The 12852-nt window shown below is 47.7% G+C and overlaps 1 protein-coding gene across 3 annotated transcripts in view; it reads right to left on the minus strand.

The window, feature by feature from the left end:
- Positions 1 to 431: 431 nt before the first annotated feature.
- ABCA2 (ATP binding cassette subfamily A member 2) overlaps positions 432 to 12852 on the minus strand; it is a 59562-nt gene continuing 47141 nt past the window's right edge. For 2 of the 3 annotated variants that reach the window (XM_040406062.1, XM_040406060.1), the window contains 18 exons: positions 10646 to 10862; positions 10460 to 10565; positions 10206 to 10378; positions 9950 to 10124; positions 8142 to 8257; positions 7564 to 7711; positions 7356 to 7479; positions 6476 to 6608; positions 5561 to 5681; positions 4837 to 5015; positions 4475 to 4616; positions 4217 to 4351; positions 4025 to 4128; positions 3462 to 3554; positions 3117 to 3219; positions 2859 to 2996; positions 2456 to 2662; positions 432 to 1125 (listed from right to left, as the gene is read on the minus strand). In XM_040406062.1, coding sequence (XP_040261996.1) covers positions 1090 to 1125; positions 2456 to 2662; positions 2859 to 2996; positions 3117 to 3219; positions 3462 to 3554; positions 4025 to 4128; positions 4217 to 4351; positions 4475 to 4616; positions 4837 to 5015; positions 5561 to 5681; positions 6476 to 6608; positions 7356 to 7479; positions 7564 to 7711; positions 8142 to 8257; positions 9950 to 10124; positions 10206 to 10378; positions 10460 to 10565; positions 10646 to 10862 — 2450 coding nt within the window. In that variant the 3' untranslated portion in view covers positions 432 to 1089. The remainder of the gene's footprint in view (positions 1126 to 2455; positions 2663 to 2858; positions 2997 to 3116; positions 3220 to 3461; positions 3555 to 4024; positions 4129 to 4216; positions 4352 to 4474; positions 4617 to 4836; positions 5016 to 5560; positions 5682 to 6475; positions 6609 to 7355; positions 7480 to 7563; positions 7712 to 8141; positions 8258 to 9949; positions 10125 to 10205; positions 10379 to 10459; positions 10566 to 10645; positions 10863 to 12852) is intronic. The other variant, XM_040406061.1, reaches the window with a different exon arrangement.

The raw sequence follows: 12852 nt of genomic DNA on the forward strand, positions 1-12852 counted from the left end.
TATACTGTATGTCATGTCACTGTATAACAGGGAGGCCCAACCTGCGTCCCTCCAGCTGTTGCAAAACTACAACTCCCAGCATGTCTGGACAGCCTACAGCAGAGAATGATGAGATTTGTAGTTTTACAACAGCTGGAGGGCCATATATAATGTCATTGTATAATACTGTTGAGGGGGCCCCGACAATAAAACCTTTTAGTGTTTCTCCCGGGTGGGCCCCTTCCTGGCTCCTACTACAGCTAAGCCATTCTTGCCATGCTGATTTTACATCCATCCCCCCCCCCCCCCCTACCTAGTCAGGAATGGGAGACCACCATGATATAAAGTGCACATATTTTGGTCATTTAATTTGCAATTTTTGGAAAAAGGCAAACAAAAACACAAAATAAAGCATTATATACAACATACATAACCCATTTTTTTTTTGGCAGTGCAGTTCCTTAAAATGGCCACAAGGGTACCTGTTGGCCATGAGCGCCCTCTGCAGCGACACTATGTACAGTGGTTGGCACAGTTATATTGCACAAACAGACGGGGGGGAAAAAGGGGACATCAGCACTAAAAACAGCAAAACGTAAAACCAAAACCAAATGCTAGTAATGCCCAGAGAGCAGAGCACCGCGTCTGCTGCGAATGTCCTGAAAAACGAAAGTGCGTCAAGGACAGTGGAGCCTCCTGTCTGCAGCATGACGTATATACATTCCTAAAACGACACCAGTAAGAGAATCCTCTGCTACAGCCAGTCTCATCCATTCTCTGGCCCTAGCAGATGCCTCGCGGGGGCCCGTGTCTACCCATGTCTTTGACGCGCCATTGCTATGGCCCCGGCTGTGTTCAGTTATAAGCAGTTATGGAGTCTGCTCTCTCTGTCCATTCCAGAGCAGTACCCCCTGTGCATGGACAGTGGTATACGTGGCACCCTGAGCCAGGTCCGTATACACAGCTGTCCGGCACAGTGGACGATATTGAACCTTCCATACAACCCCTGGGTTTGATTCCGGGGGGGGGGGGGGGGGGGGGGGGGTTGTAGTAAAAATGGGGCAGTGGTCTCCAGCGTATTGGGTTTTTCTGCAAAATGAAGACGTCTTCTCAGCAGAGCGTGTCTGTATTAAAAGACAACTGAGCCTGTGGGGAAAATAGATATAGATCACAATGGATATTCTGCATTGCTTCTTCTGCTTGCTGTCAGTGAATGGGAACATTCCTGGTTACATTTAGAGGCTAAAAACATGTTCCAACCAAATGCATTTGACAGCTGATTGTGAACTAAACAATGGCCCCTGATACATTGTACCTGCGCTGATACACTGTAACAAAATATCAGGGTGAGTGAGATGAGCGCGGCCATTGTGTTCTAAGGCTACTTTCACACTTGCGGCATAGTGATCCGGCAAGCAGTTCCTTCGCCTGGCAAAAACGTATGCCAACTGATGCATTTGTAAGACTGATCAGGATCCTGATCAGTCTGAAAAATGCATTGAAATGCCGGATCCATCTTTCCGGAAAAACGGATCCGGCATTTTTTTTTTTTTCAGTCTGCACATGCGCAGACCGGAAGGACGGATCCGGCATTGAGGCAAGCGTTCAGTTTTTTTTGGCCGGAGATAAAACCGTAGCATGCTGCGCTTTTCTCTTTTGCCTGATCAGTCAAAATGACTGAACTGAAGACATCCTGATGCATCCTGAACGGATTACTCTCCATTCAGAATGCATGGGGATATAACTGATCAGTTCTTTTCCGGTATTGAGCCCCTAGGACGGAACCCTATGCCGAAAAAACCCCCCGCAAGTGTGAAAGTGCCCTAACAGATCACTGTCTGGGTAGAATACCATTGTAGCAAACACTCAGCTAATACAGAGGTATAAGGACTGTACACGATGGCGGTCTGTGGATGTAAACAGTAATCTTTCCATTCATTGACAACAATCAGAGATCTTTAAAATGCTGAGAAAAGTCAGTCAGATCAATAACGATCCCGCAGACCCTCTTCATACACATGCATGCCAAGGGGCTGTTTACACACCGTTTTTTCTGTGGAATTTTGGTGGGACAGCCACACCGAAAATTCCTGGAAATCCCAGCACCATCCAGTTTAATGGGAGGCAGTGCTGAAGACTGCAGGGCGGCAGTTTAAAGCCACGGCCATGTCCCTTCTTGGCTTTAAGCCACCATTCTGCGTATTCTGAATGGGTAGAGGGGAGAAAGCTGCTGCCAGACAATTCCCCCCCGAGAACAAAAGGGTCGGGCATGTTGAAATCCAAGCCGCCTCCTCCTCCTGACATCTGCCATTAGGGAAGCGTTAGGAGGGCATCATGCACATTAGTCTCGTCAAAATCGGAGGGTTGGTCTGGCTTTAATCTATGGTTAGCTGCTATGAGATGGGGGCAGCCTATGCCGGGTGTGAACAAAGTCCCAGCTACGTGGTTAACATTTGAAATCCCAATAAGTTCCTACCCTTTCCTCTTCAAAGCTGATGAGGCCTTCATCATCAGTCTCTAGATCTTCTGGCTCCTCCACCACAAGGGCCCGTAGTTCAGTGGGGGTGGTCCGGGGTCGCAGGAGGCTCAGCACTCGCTCCATGGGGGACGGCACCGTGTTAGTATGGTTTGCCTCTTGTTGCTCCAGATTATCGCTCTGCTTCTTTGCAAAGTTGACGAATACCTGCCCAGGAAAAATAGGGGATTCATAAGAAGTGAGGTAGGTTTCATCATCTTGGAGATAAGCAGTGCCACAAGTGTTTGGCAGCCCCTACTGTATTATCATGTAGACTTTTGGGGTGGGGGGGGGGAAGGGCTTACAAGGGAATAACCATGTGGTTAGAGGGTGGGGGAGATGTGTAGGCAGAGGTCTCACTTACATTGTCCAGAGTGGTCTGGCTGATAGAGTAGTCCTCGATCCCCAGCACGTCCACCACTTGCTCCATCTTACTGAAGACTTGAGCGAGAGAGACCTGTTCGGACTTGAGTTGGTACTGGACTTTAGTATTGTGTCTTTCCTGCAGGACGCACGGAGGGATGTAAAGAATACGTATACATCACCATGTGTGTGGCCGCTTATCTCCGTCCCGCTATACAATTTATGTAAGGGTATGAGATGGGACGACCATTGCACTCACTTTGAGAATAGCTTCTGGGAAGTTCCTGTTGAAGTACCGTACGACTTCCTTAACGTTGACGCTGGATTTCATCCTCACCGTGATCATGTACCCGTCACCAAATCTGTGCCATACAGGACGGTGTTATTTAGGCTGTGTGATGGTACGGGTGCACATATTTATTGCATAGGTTAAGCCCTGGTTCTTGAGGGATCATATAGAACCGTTACACGTAATTGTTTGAGGAAGAGGAAGGGGGGGCCCCCCAAGGACGGATTTATCTCCCGGGTTCAAGCTATATCTTCCCTTTTTCAAGGAGGCCATAGTCCTAATTTTGCACTGGGATTGTGTCGCACCCCTGCTTACCGGTTTTTCAGATGCTGGATGCTCCCGAGGCATTTGAGACGCCCATTCACCATAATCGCCAGGCGAGTGCAGAGAGCTTCACATTCTTCCATGCTGGAAAAGACAGAGGAGAGTTTTACTTTTAATACGACTGGCCTTCCCATCACAGACAAAATGGCTGGCGACTGGTAATAAGCATTCGCCCCACTAATCTTTAAAAATACGTTGGAACATGTGCTTTGAGGCTCCATCCACCTTCACAATCAATGTTTTTATTCTCCTAAACACATTTAAAGAGATCTTCGCTTTCAGTGTCTACAGCTCTTGTGCATCCCTATAGGTTGCCATGGTAACAGACTACAAACAAACCCTTTGTAGTCTGATCCTGCAGTCATATTGATATCTACCCGTCCCCGGCCTCTGTGAGTAAGAAGTAGGGAAGGCTGTTACTATGGAGACGCACAGATCTGCGGACACAAAACGCTAGGATGCCATTTGCCAAGTTGTTGCAGGTCTCACTTTACGTGCCGGGAGATACACGGCGCACTCATGGATTCTTTATATAATAATAGGAGGTAGAGGACCTGTGTGACGTCAGCACCAGAGAACGCCCCGTTTTTATAATATCCAGGATTAGGTTCCACAGGAAACGGCGAGCTTTGGGGTCCATTCCCGTTGTAGGTTCATCCTGTAAAAATACATTTGTACCGGTCACTTCCCAGCTCATCAGCCACCGTCCTGCACAGATCCATCACCTTGCATAACCCACGTCTCACCAGAAAGATGAAGGACGGGTAGCCGATAAGAGCAATGGCCGTAGACAACTTCCTCTTGTTGCCGCCACTGAACGTTCCCGCTGGTCTGTCCGCATAGGGAGTCAGTTCCAGTTTCTCCAAAGCCCAATTTACCACCTGGCATGGACAGGAAGAAAAAAAAAAAAAAAAAAAAAAACTCAAAACCACAATAATCATAGGGGTCTTAAATTTAGGGAGCTGCCGAGCGATTGTCATTAAGTTGTGGCCCGCCAGACTCACCCTTTCCTCATCTTTCCATGGGATCCCCCTGAGACGGGTGTAAAGCTTTAGGTGTTCCTGGGCCGTCAGTTCGTCAAATAACGCATCAAACTGTGGGCAGTACCCGATGCTCTGCTGCACCTGAAGAAGCTCCTTCAACACGCTGCCACAGAGGGAGAAAGATTGGCAGAATAAAGCCGCCAGCCGTACAGGAGATGCTGGAGGAACACAATCTTTCTGGAAGTATGCATGCAGGCGTTGTGAATGGGAGAAAGCAGAAGGCCACTGCCAGGCACCTTTAAAGTCCACCATGGCCGACCCTTCTCCCCCCTGACATCTGCCGGCAGATGAGTTCATCCGACATACAATGAAAGTGAAGCTACCTGTGACCATTGATGAAGGCTTCTCCACCTGTGGTGCTCTCGTCTCCGGTTAGCATCTTGAAGGTGGTGGTCTTCCCAGCTCCATTTACTCCAAGGAGGCCAAAACATTCCCCAGGCTGGACCCCAACACAAAGACGATCGACTGCTAAGATGCGGCCCATCTTACGAGATTTATACACCTGGGAGTTGAATTTATTTTTTATAACATAGCAAAGTTCAGACACAAAGATTGTAAAAGTTATTATTACATAACTACTGTCCTTGCAGCATGTGTAGTGGTTTAGATTCTGTTTTATACTCCAGTTACACCCAGAGCTGAATTCCAAAACTGGTTTACTGTTGGTTACAAATAATACGGTCATCTAAAGTGGGTTGAAGGGTACTGTACAACAGTATGATGTAGACAAAACGTTTCCCACAATGCACTGCCTGAGGACACAGAGTAATATAGAAGCAGCAAACTGCAGGATTTTGAAGGCGGCTTTGGATGTGACTGGAGTGTGATGTAACTCTAGATCCATACGGTGTAAGGCCTCATGGATCCCGGCCGTGTGCATGCCACCATTTTTTTTTAACTTGTCCGCAAATGGACAAGAATAGGACACGTTCTATCTTTTTTTGCGGCCCCGCTGAAAGCCAATATGCGGATTAGGGACCACAAATGCAGGACTGAGCATGAGGCCCACGTACAGCACAATACTGAACATGCTATGGAGTAGGTTACCTTTGTCAGATTCTCGATCTTTAACATGTCATTATCCGCTCCCCCGCGTAAAACTCTCTGCCGCTCGTTTGCCACATCTATGTCGTCATCCTCAATGGGTTTATTAGAAATGGGGAGACGCCTGTAAGGAAATTCATTTATTTATTTAAATCAGACGCAGAAGGAGTTTTCCTGTATAAGCGCACAAGATCATAGGTCAGAAATTACTGCCATACACTTACACAGCGAATACCGCCATACGGGGCATTGTACTAGTCAGCACAGGACTGCGAATGGCGTCACTTAGAGCCACTATTATGCCCTTGGCTCAGCTGGATCTACATATTAGTTCTCTAGAGTTGGTAAAGATAAGTGGCATCATGCTGCTTATCTCCTTGTTCATCCTATGTAACCATGATTTTTGACGCTGGCAGCCCTTGGGCTCACAGACATGCTCAACCTGCGGCCCTCCAGCTGTTGCAAAACTACAACTCCCAGCATGCCCGAACAGCCTACATCTATCAGCCTACAGCAGGGCATGGTGGGAGTTGTAGTTTTTCAACAGCTGGAGGGCCGCAGGTTGAGCATGCCTATATTAGACTATCTATATCAGGGATCAGAAACCTTTGGCACTCCAGCTGCTGTGAAACTACAACTCCCAGCATGCGCACTTTCTTGGCTGTTCTTGTAACTCCCATAGAAGTGAAAAGAGGATTCTGGGAGTTGTAGTTTCAGGATGGCTGGAGTGCCGGAGGTTGCTGATCCCTGATCTATATGGTAGCAGTGTACAAAGAGGTATCGAGGCCCTAAGGGTAAGACTGCGTGTACACAAGACTATACATCATCATAATAATCATCTCCCAAAGAAAGTGAACCATCCTGCTAGCGCCACCTTGTGGAAGTGACTCCCTACGGTGGCAGCGGTGGAATACTTACTGTGGTTTGCGGAAGAAGTTATACTGGCACATAATCGTGATGAAGAAACCGACAAACCCTTCTATGGTCATTGCCACCAGGCCCCGGGTGACGATATCCCACTCAAATGGAGACTTCATCTTATCAAACTGACCTAGTTAGGGGAAAAGACACCATGACTCCCAGTATTCCCTCAGTCCTGTCCCAATCAACAGTTACGTTATGTCTTAAACACCAGTCACATCCAAAGCTGCCTTCAAATCGCTCTTCTTCGCTTCCAATCCATTAGCAGACTGTAAAAAGTTTAAAGGGGTTTTCTGAGGCTTTTATACTGATGACCTGTCATCTGGATAGTTTATCAGTATCTGATCGGTGGGGGTCCGACACCTGGGACCCCTGTCGATGAGCTGTTTGAGAAGGCATTGACTATACAATATACGGCGCTGTGTTTGGGGAGCTAAGAGAAGGCCACAGCAATCCTGCGAGCAATGGCGCCTTCTTAGAGAGCTGATCGGCGGGGGTCCCAAGTGTCAGACCCCCACCGATCCTGAGGATAGGTCATCAGTAGTAAAGTATCGGAACCCCCCCTTAACTGAGCATGGACAATCTGCTATATTCTGGAGCAGGGCATTGTGGGAGATTTTTTTTGCACACCATAAGAATGCACAGTGCCCGGTGTACAAGATGCGTCTCCCACATTCAGGTGAGAAGAGAATATGTTCTTCGCGCGCATTTCACCATCAGGGGGATGAAGGGAGTTGTGGATTCAGATTGCAGCTCTGGAAGTGCCTGGAGGAATAGACTGGGTGTAAATGAAGCGGTGCTCTGGATGAAACGCAGCCGCTTCACATCTATACATTTTGAGGAGGGCTGCGGTGGTTTTGGCATCCAGTGTTCTTACCGATCTTCGCGTAGTACTCGTTAATATATTCGTTGTAGGCCATTTCCATAAGTCCGTGCCCGAGGTTGTAGTTGGGGAAGATGAGGAAGCAGCTCTTCAGGTAACTGTTCACCAACTTCAAGTCCTGGAAGGACAAGGCAAGGACCCCTGTGATACCTGAGAAGAGCGGGCATGGCCACACCAGCCCTGCCCGTAACGTGCCACCTACCTTATCATGTTCAAACAGCTGCAGCAGGAAAGTGGCCACAGTGGCTGTAATCCCAATGAACAGGTTGATGACGATGAGGAAGACGTAGGCCGTGCTGGGCACCTCAAACCAGAAGGAGGCGGGGTACATGATGGGGGTGATTGACCAGCTGTAAATACATTGGTGTAAGGGCTCATTCACACAACCGTATGGTCAACGTGTCCGTGTCGTGGACCGCAAACAGCCGGGCTGCAAAACACAGGCACCGGCCCTGTGAACCCCACACGGCGGATGCGGACCCATTGACTTGAATGGGTCAGCAATCCGCAAGAGACGGCAAAAGATAGGACATGTCCTATTTTTTGCGGAGCGGAGGCACGGATCAGAAGCTCGTAAGCCCGTCTGTGGGCTTTCGGACCCATGCCTCCGCACCGCAATATGGAGTCCATACGGCTGATCTCCACGTATCGCGGACCGCTGTTTGCAGTAAGCAACATGGGCACTGCGACCGCATGATTATGTGAATGGGCCCTAAGAACAATGGGCTATTTCAGACACCGTGACCCAGCAATGCCCACATGTCGGATGGCAGAACTCACCCGTAGAGTAAGAAGAGGGACAGTACAGCTGGGAAGTTGGTCGGAGACGTATACGCAGGAAGGTCAAACACAAACAGGATAATGATGCAGCAAGTAGCAGGAACCAGATAATTTAGCTGAAAAATAAAAAAAATAAAAAACATAAAAAAATAAACTCTTTTCTGAATGCAAAGCATTACAGATAAATGTCAAACCTGCTGCATTAAAAAAAAGTATCATATGGGCAGTGGTGTCCCTTCAAGGGAGGCAGACCACGCGACAATTCCTAGGCATTAAGCTCCCCCTAGTGGTGGCTTCAGCCAGCTTTGTAATAAGAGGAAGATTTAGTCTTATATATGGGTATATAAGGTGCTCAGAAAAAGTGCCATTTTTTTTTAAGCGCCCATTCCACGTTTTTGGGAAAAAGCCGGCGAGGTGGGGATAGCTTTTCTACTACAATTTGTTTTCAATTAAAATTTCTTCTACTTAAAGGAAATCTGTCCCCAGTTTTATGGTGTCCTAACTAAGGGCACACAGATCCCCTTAGCAAAATGCTGGGTCACTTTCTGCTAAAATCGTGTATTAACAGCTCGAGCACATGCCGACGAGTCTTGAATATTCCCAACCTCTTGATTATCTCCACCCCATGTTGTTAAAGGGGTTGTCCCATCTTAGACAATGGGGGCATATAGCTAGGATATGCCCCCATTGTCTGATAGGTGTGGGTCCCACCTCTGGGACCCGCACCTACAAGGAGAACGGAGCCGGGGAGAGTTGTGGCTGGAGGACCCCTGGTTTCCTGGGGTCCGTCCACCCCCAGGCGCAGCTCGCCGCCTCTTCCATTGAAGTGAATGGGAGTGCACCGCGCGTACGCGGCCACCGCTCCCATTCATTTCTATGGGGCCGACGGAAATAGCCGAGCCAGCGCATGGCTATTTTCGGCGGCTCTATAGAAATGAATGGAGGGCGGCTGCGCATGTGCAGTGCGCCCTCCTCAACTTTCTCCGCTCCGTCCTCCTTGTAGGTGCGGGTCCCAGAGGTGGGACCCACACCTATGAGACAATGGGGGCATATCCTAGCGATATGACCCCATTGTCTAAGATGGGATAACCCCTTTAATTCAGTTGGGAAAAAAAAAATGTCAATCAGTGGCATGGAGGAAGCCAGAAGCTCATGAATATCAAGAATTGTTGCCATGTACTGCATAAGGCCTCATACACATGTCCGTTTCTTTTTGCGGATCGCACACAGAGCCATTCATTTTTATGGGTTTGCAAAAAAAATAAAAAAATCTTACAGCACACGGATGTCCTCCGTGTGCTGTCTGCATCCGTATATGTCCTTTCTGCAAATGACAGAACATGTCCTATTCTAGTTCTCATCCGTTTTCCGGAGAAGAAAAGCCATTTCTAATCAATGAGACTAAAAAAGATTGCACATGAAAGGTATCTGTAATTTGCGGATCCGCAGTTTGCAGAACGCAAAGAGGGTAAGGTCATGTGCATGGTAGCATTAAACTGGTGACAGATTACCCTTTAATACAGAAAAAAGCCAAATCTGGGGGCACTGAGGTTCGCATTCTACATTGCTTGGACTGATGCAGGCGTCCTAGAAAACTAGGAGGGGGCAGGGGGACTCGTAGGGCCCTATGAGATCTGTGTACGGACTTGCGTCCGGCTTCCGCAAATTATGTAGAAACTGAAATCCCCGTCCTGTCACGACGCTACAGAAAAGCCAGGGATTTCAGCAGCAGATTTCACCCTTTACTGTAAAGTCGGTGCCAGAAAGCGTCTGCTACGTGTGAACTTCGCCTTAGGGGCCAATCTCACCATGTCCCAAACATAATTGGCCAACCAGTAGATGACAGGGTTGCAGCCGCTGACAAACTGCAGGTGCTTTGCCTTAGTTGATTTCTCCGCTACGAGGAACACGACAAAACTCGCAGGAACGAAGGACATGGCGACAATGATGAATATGGCGATCACCACATCTGTGCCTTGTAACCTAAAGATGGACGAGAGGAGCTCGTGAGAAGACCGGGAGGTAACGGCTCAGACGTATGGGTGAGGGTTATCATTTACATACAGGTAGTCCAAGGAGAGGCTGGCGCTAGTTTTGTTCATCGGATGATTGGTAACGGTGATACCATAGGCGGCGCGGTTTCCTTTGGATGCTGGCAAGTTGGCCCTCAAGATGGCATTATTCAGGGCATTGAGGTAGGTGGGCATACTGTGGTATCCTTTATTGTTGTAAAATGCCTAAAATATGAAACGGGTCGTTAGTCAAGACTGTTGGCGCCGCGTTGTCAGATGGTCTTAGAAAACGTGAAATGAGCCGACCTGTGCCGTGTGTCTAACCGCAATCTTCCGTAACGTAGGGGGCGCCTTTGTCCCGAAGGATGCTGGGATAGATTTCTGCACATTTCCAAAGGTCACTGCCCCGTACCTAGTTTAAGAAAATTGGAAATAACCCATACGGTACTTTTATTCAAAGGAAGCAGATGATATGGGTGCCCCGTGACTTACCTGTGTAGTCTGAATCGATCTGAGGTAAACAGCAGATATTCACTCACGTTCCGTCCACTGATGTCCACCATGATGTCCCCAGTGACAACCTTCATCTGGTTAGGGTGGCCACCAACCCCATTTGGACAAGAGAAGCCGGTTCCTTGCATGGAACATGTACATCTGACGGGCTCATGGATGCGCCGGGGCAGAGGAGGAGTGGTGGTGATGTCTTCTGCTGGAGGAGAGGCAAAGGATCTATTCAGTGGGTGCAAATAGCTTCCACTGTCATCATCACAGTTTGCACGTGGAAGTCTTCCTGGCGATGTTCTTAGAAGCGGAAACCTTTCCCTATTCATATTTTTCATCAGGGACGGCCTTAGTGGTGCTGGACCTGCGCAGCCACACAAGGCGCTAAACCCTGCCCAAATCAAGGGGGGGCCACTTGGCTGGCATTGCTATAGCCTTTCCTCCTGTCCACACATGAAGGAGTTAGGCCTCATGCACACGACCATATGCATTTTGCGGTCTGCTAACTGCGGATCGACAAAATACGCATACCGTCCGTGTTGCATCTGCATTTTTGGTAGACCCATTGACTTCAATGGATCCGTGGCCCTCATTTAGAGGCCAAGTGTAAGACATGTTCTATCTTTTTGCAGAACAGACATACAGAGGCAGAAAGCACGTGCTTTCCACATCCGTATGTCCGTTCCTCAAAAAGGTAAAATATTTCAGCAAAAGGCTGAAGTCAATGGATCTGCAAAAAAAAGCAGACCGCACATGGAGCGCATCCGTATTTTACAGATCTGCAGTTTACATGGATTAGGCCTTAGCAGCGGAGGAAGCAATGGAGACTCTGCTCAGAACCCGGACCTCAACTTATGACATCGTGCAGCAAAGGAGGAGGTAAGTGCCCGCTGGAGCCGTTTGTGTCTGTGCAACAGTATATGTGCGTATAAATATACATTTATATGCAAGTGTCGTTATTTGTATCCATTTGTGTATCTGTATGCACGTGTATAAATGTGTCTGTGCATATGTATTTGCCTGTATACGAGTGCTCTATAGTGGTAAAAACTGATCTTGTTGCATCAGTTATGCATAGGATCCGGTTTTTTTACAGAATCCAGTAAAAAAAAAATGGATCCTGTTGCATCAGTTGTCATCCGTTTGAGCCATTTCCGTCTGAGATCCATTATTTTTTTAGATGGAAACAAAAGTACAGCGTTTTTCCTCCCGTCTAAAAAAACGGATCTCAGACAGAAATGGCTCAAACGGATGACAACTGATGCAACAGGATCAGTTTTTTTTTTTTTTTTTACAGGATCCTGTTTTTTTTTCTCTCTCTCATATTCTGACAGATCAGAAGAACGGAAAGCTGAACGGTGATGTGAATGCACCCTGATATGGTGAAGCCTAGTAAGACCGCTAAGTAAACAGATTACCGTGGAGACTGGATGAGCCTTCAATGCAGGTCTTGCCTGTGGCTTTTATAATATTATATATAATATATATTCGCTCTGGTAGTTGGGATAAGTGGGCGCAGTACAGAGGCAAAGTACAAGTTCGTAATTTAAACTTCAGTGTTTATTCGCACATGATGCCAAAAGCAAAACGTCACTTTTGCAGTGTTGTTTTTACTTCACACCCAATGGCAAGTTAATATAACAAAAGTCACCTTGGTGGCAGTTCTGCCTCAGAAAGTTCAAATACAGGCTTTAGGCGGCCTGTTCCCCTGACCCACGGGTCTCCGCTCTCCAGCCCAGCACAGGCCTAAGATCCCAGCACACAGACCCCCTGAGCTCCACTGTCAGACGGAGGTAATCCTCTCCACCTGGCAGTGCTGGTTGGTTTTATGCCTGACAAAACCCGGCCTGGAACGTGGGGAGTAGTCACCCACCCAGCACGTTGACTAATCCCAGTAAGAGCCGTCTCGGATCAGCTATTACAGCCATGCTAAGTACCAAGGTTTTTCCCTGCAATGTCCATGTAGTTCAATAAAGTGAACTTTCTACTAACCGGGGTGAGTGCCGTGGAATATATCTATATTTACCTTGGACTTTTTTCATGTATTGCCTTCCTCTGTTGAGCACCCCCATTGTTAATCTGGACTTCGATAGTGTTCTGTGTGGTGCCGACCATCCTATTTTTCCTTCTATGGAGTATGATTATATATATAGAATTTTTTATATATTTTTTTTGTGTCAAGAGGAATGTGCCACACG

The sequence above is a fragment of the Bufo bufo genome, chromosome 8 (genome assembly GCF_905171765.1).
Source record: "Bufo bufo chromosome 8, aBufBuf1.1, whole genome shotgun sequence".
Taxonomy (NCBI): Eukaryota; Metazoa; Chordata; class Amphibia; order Anura; family Bufonidae; genus Bufo; species Bufo bufo.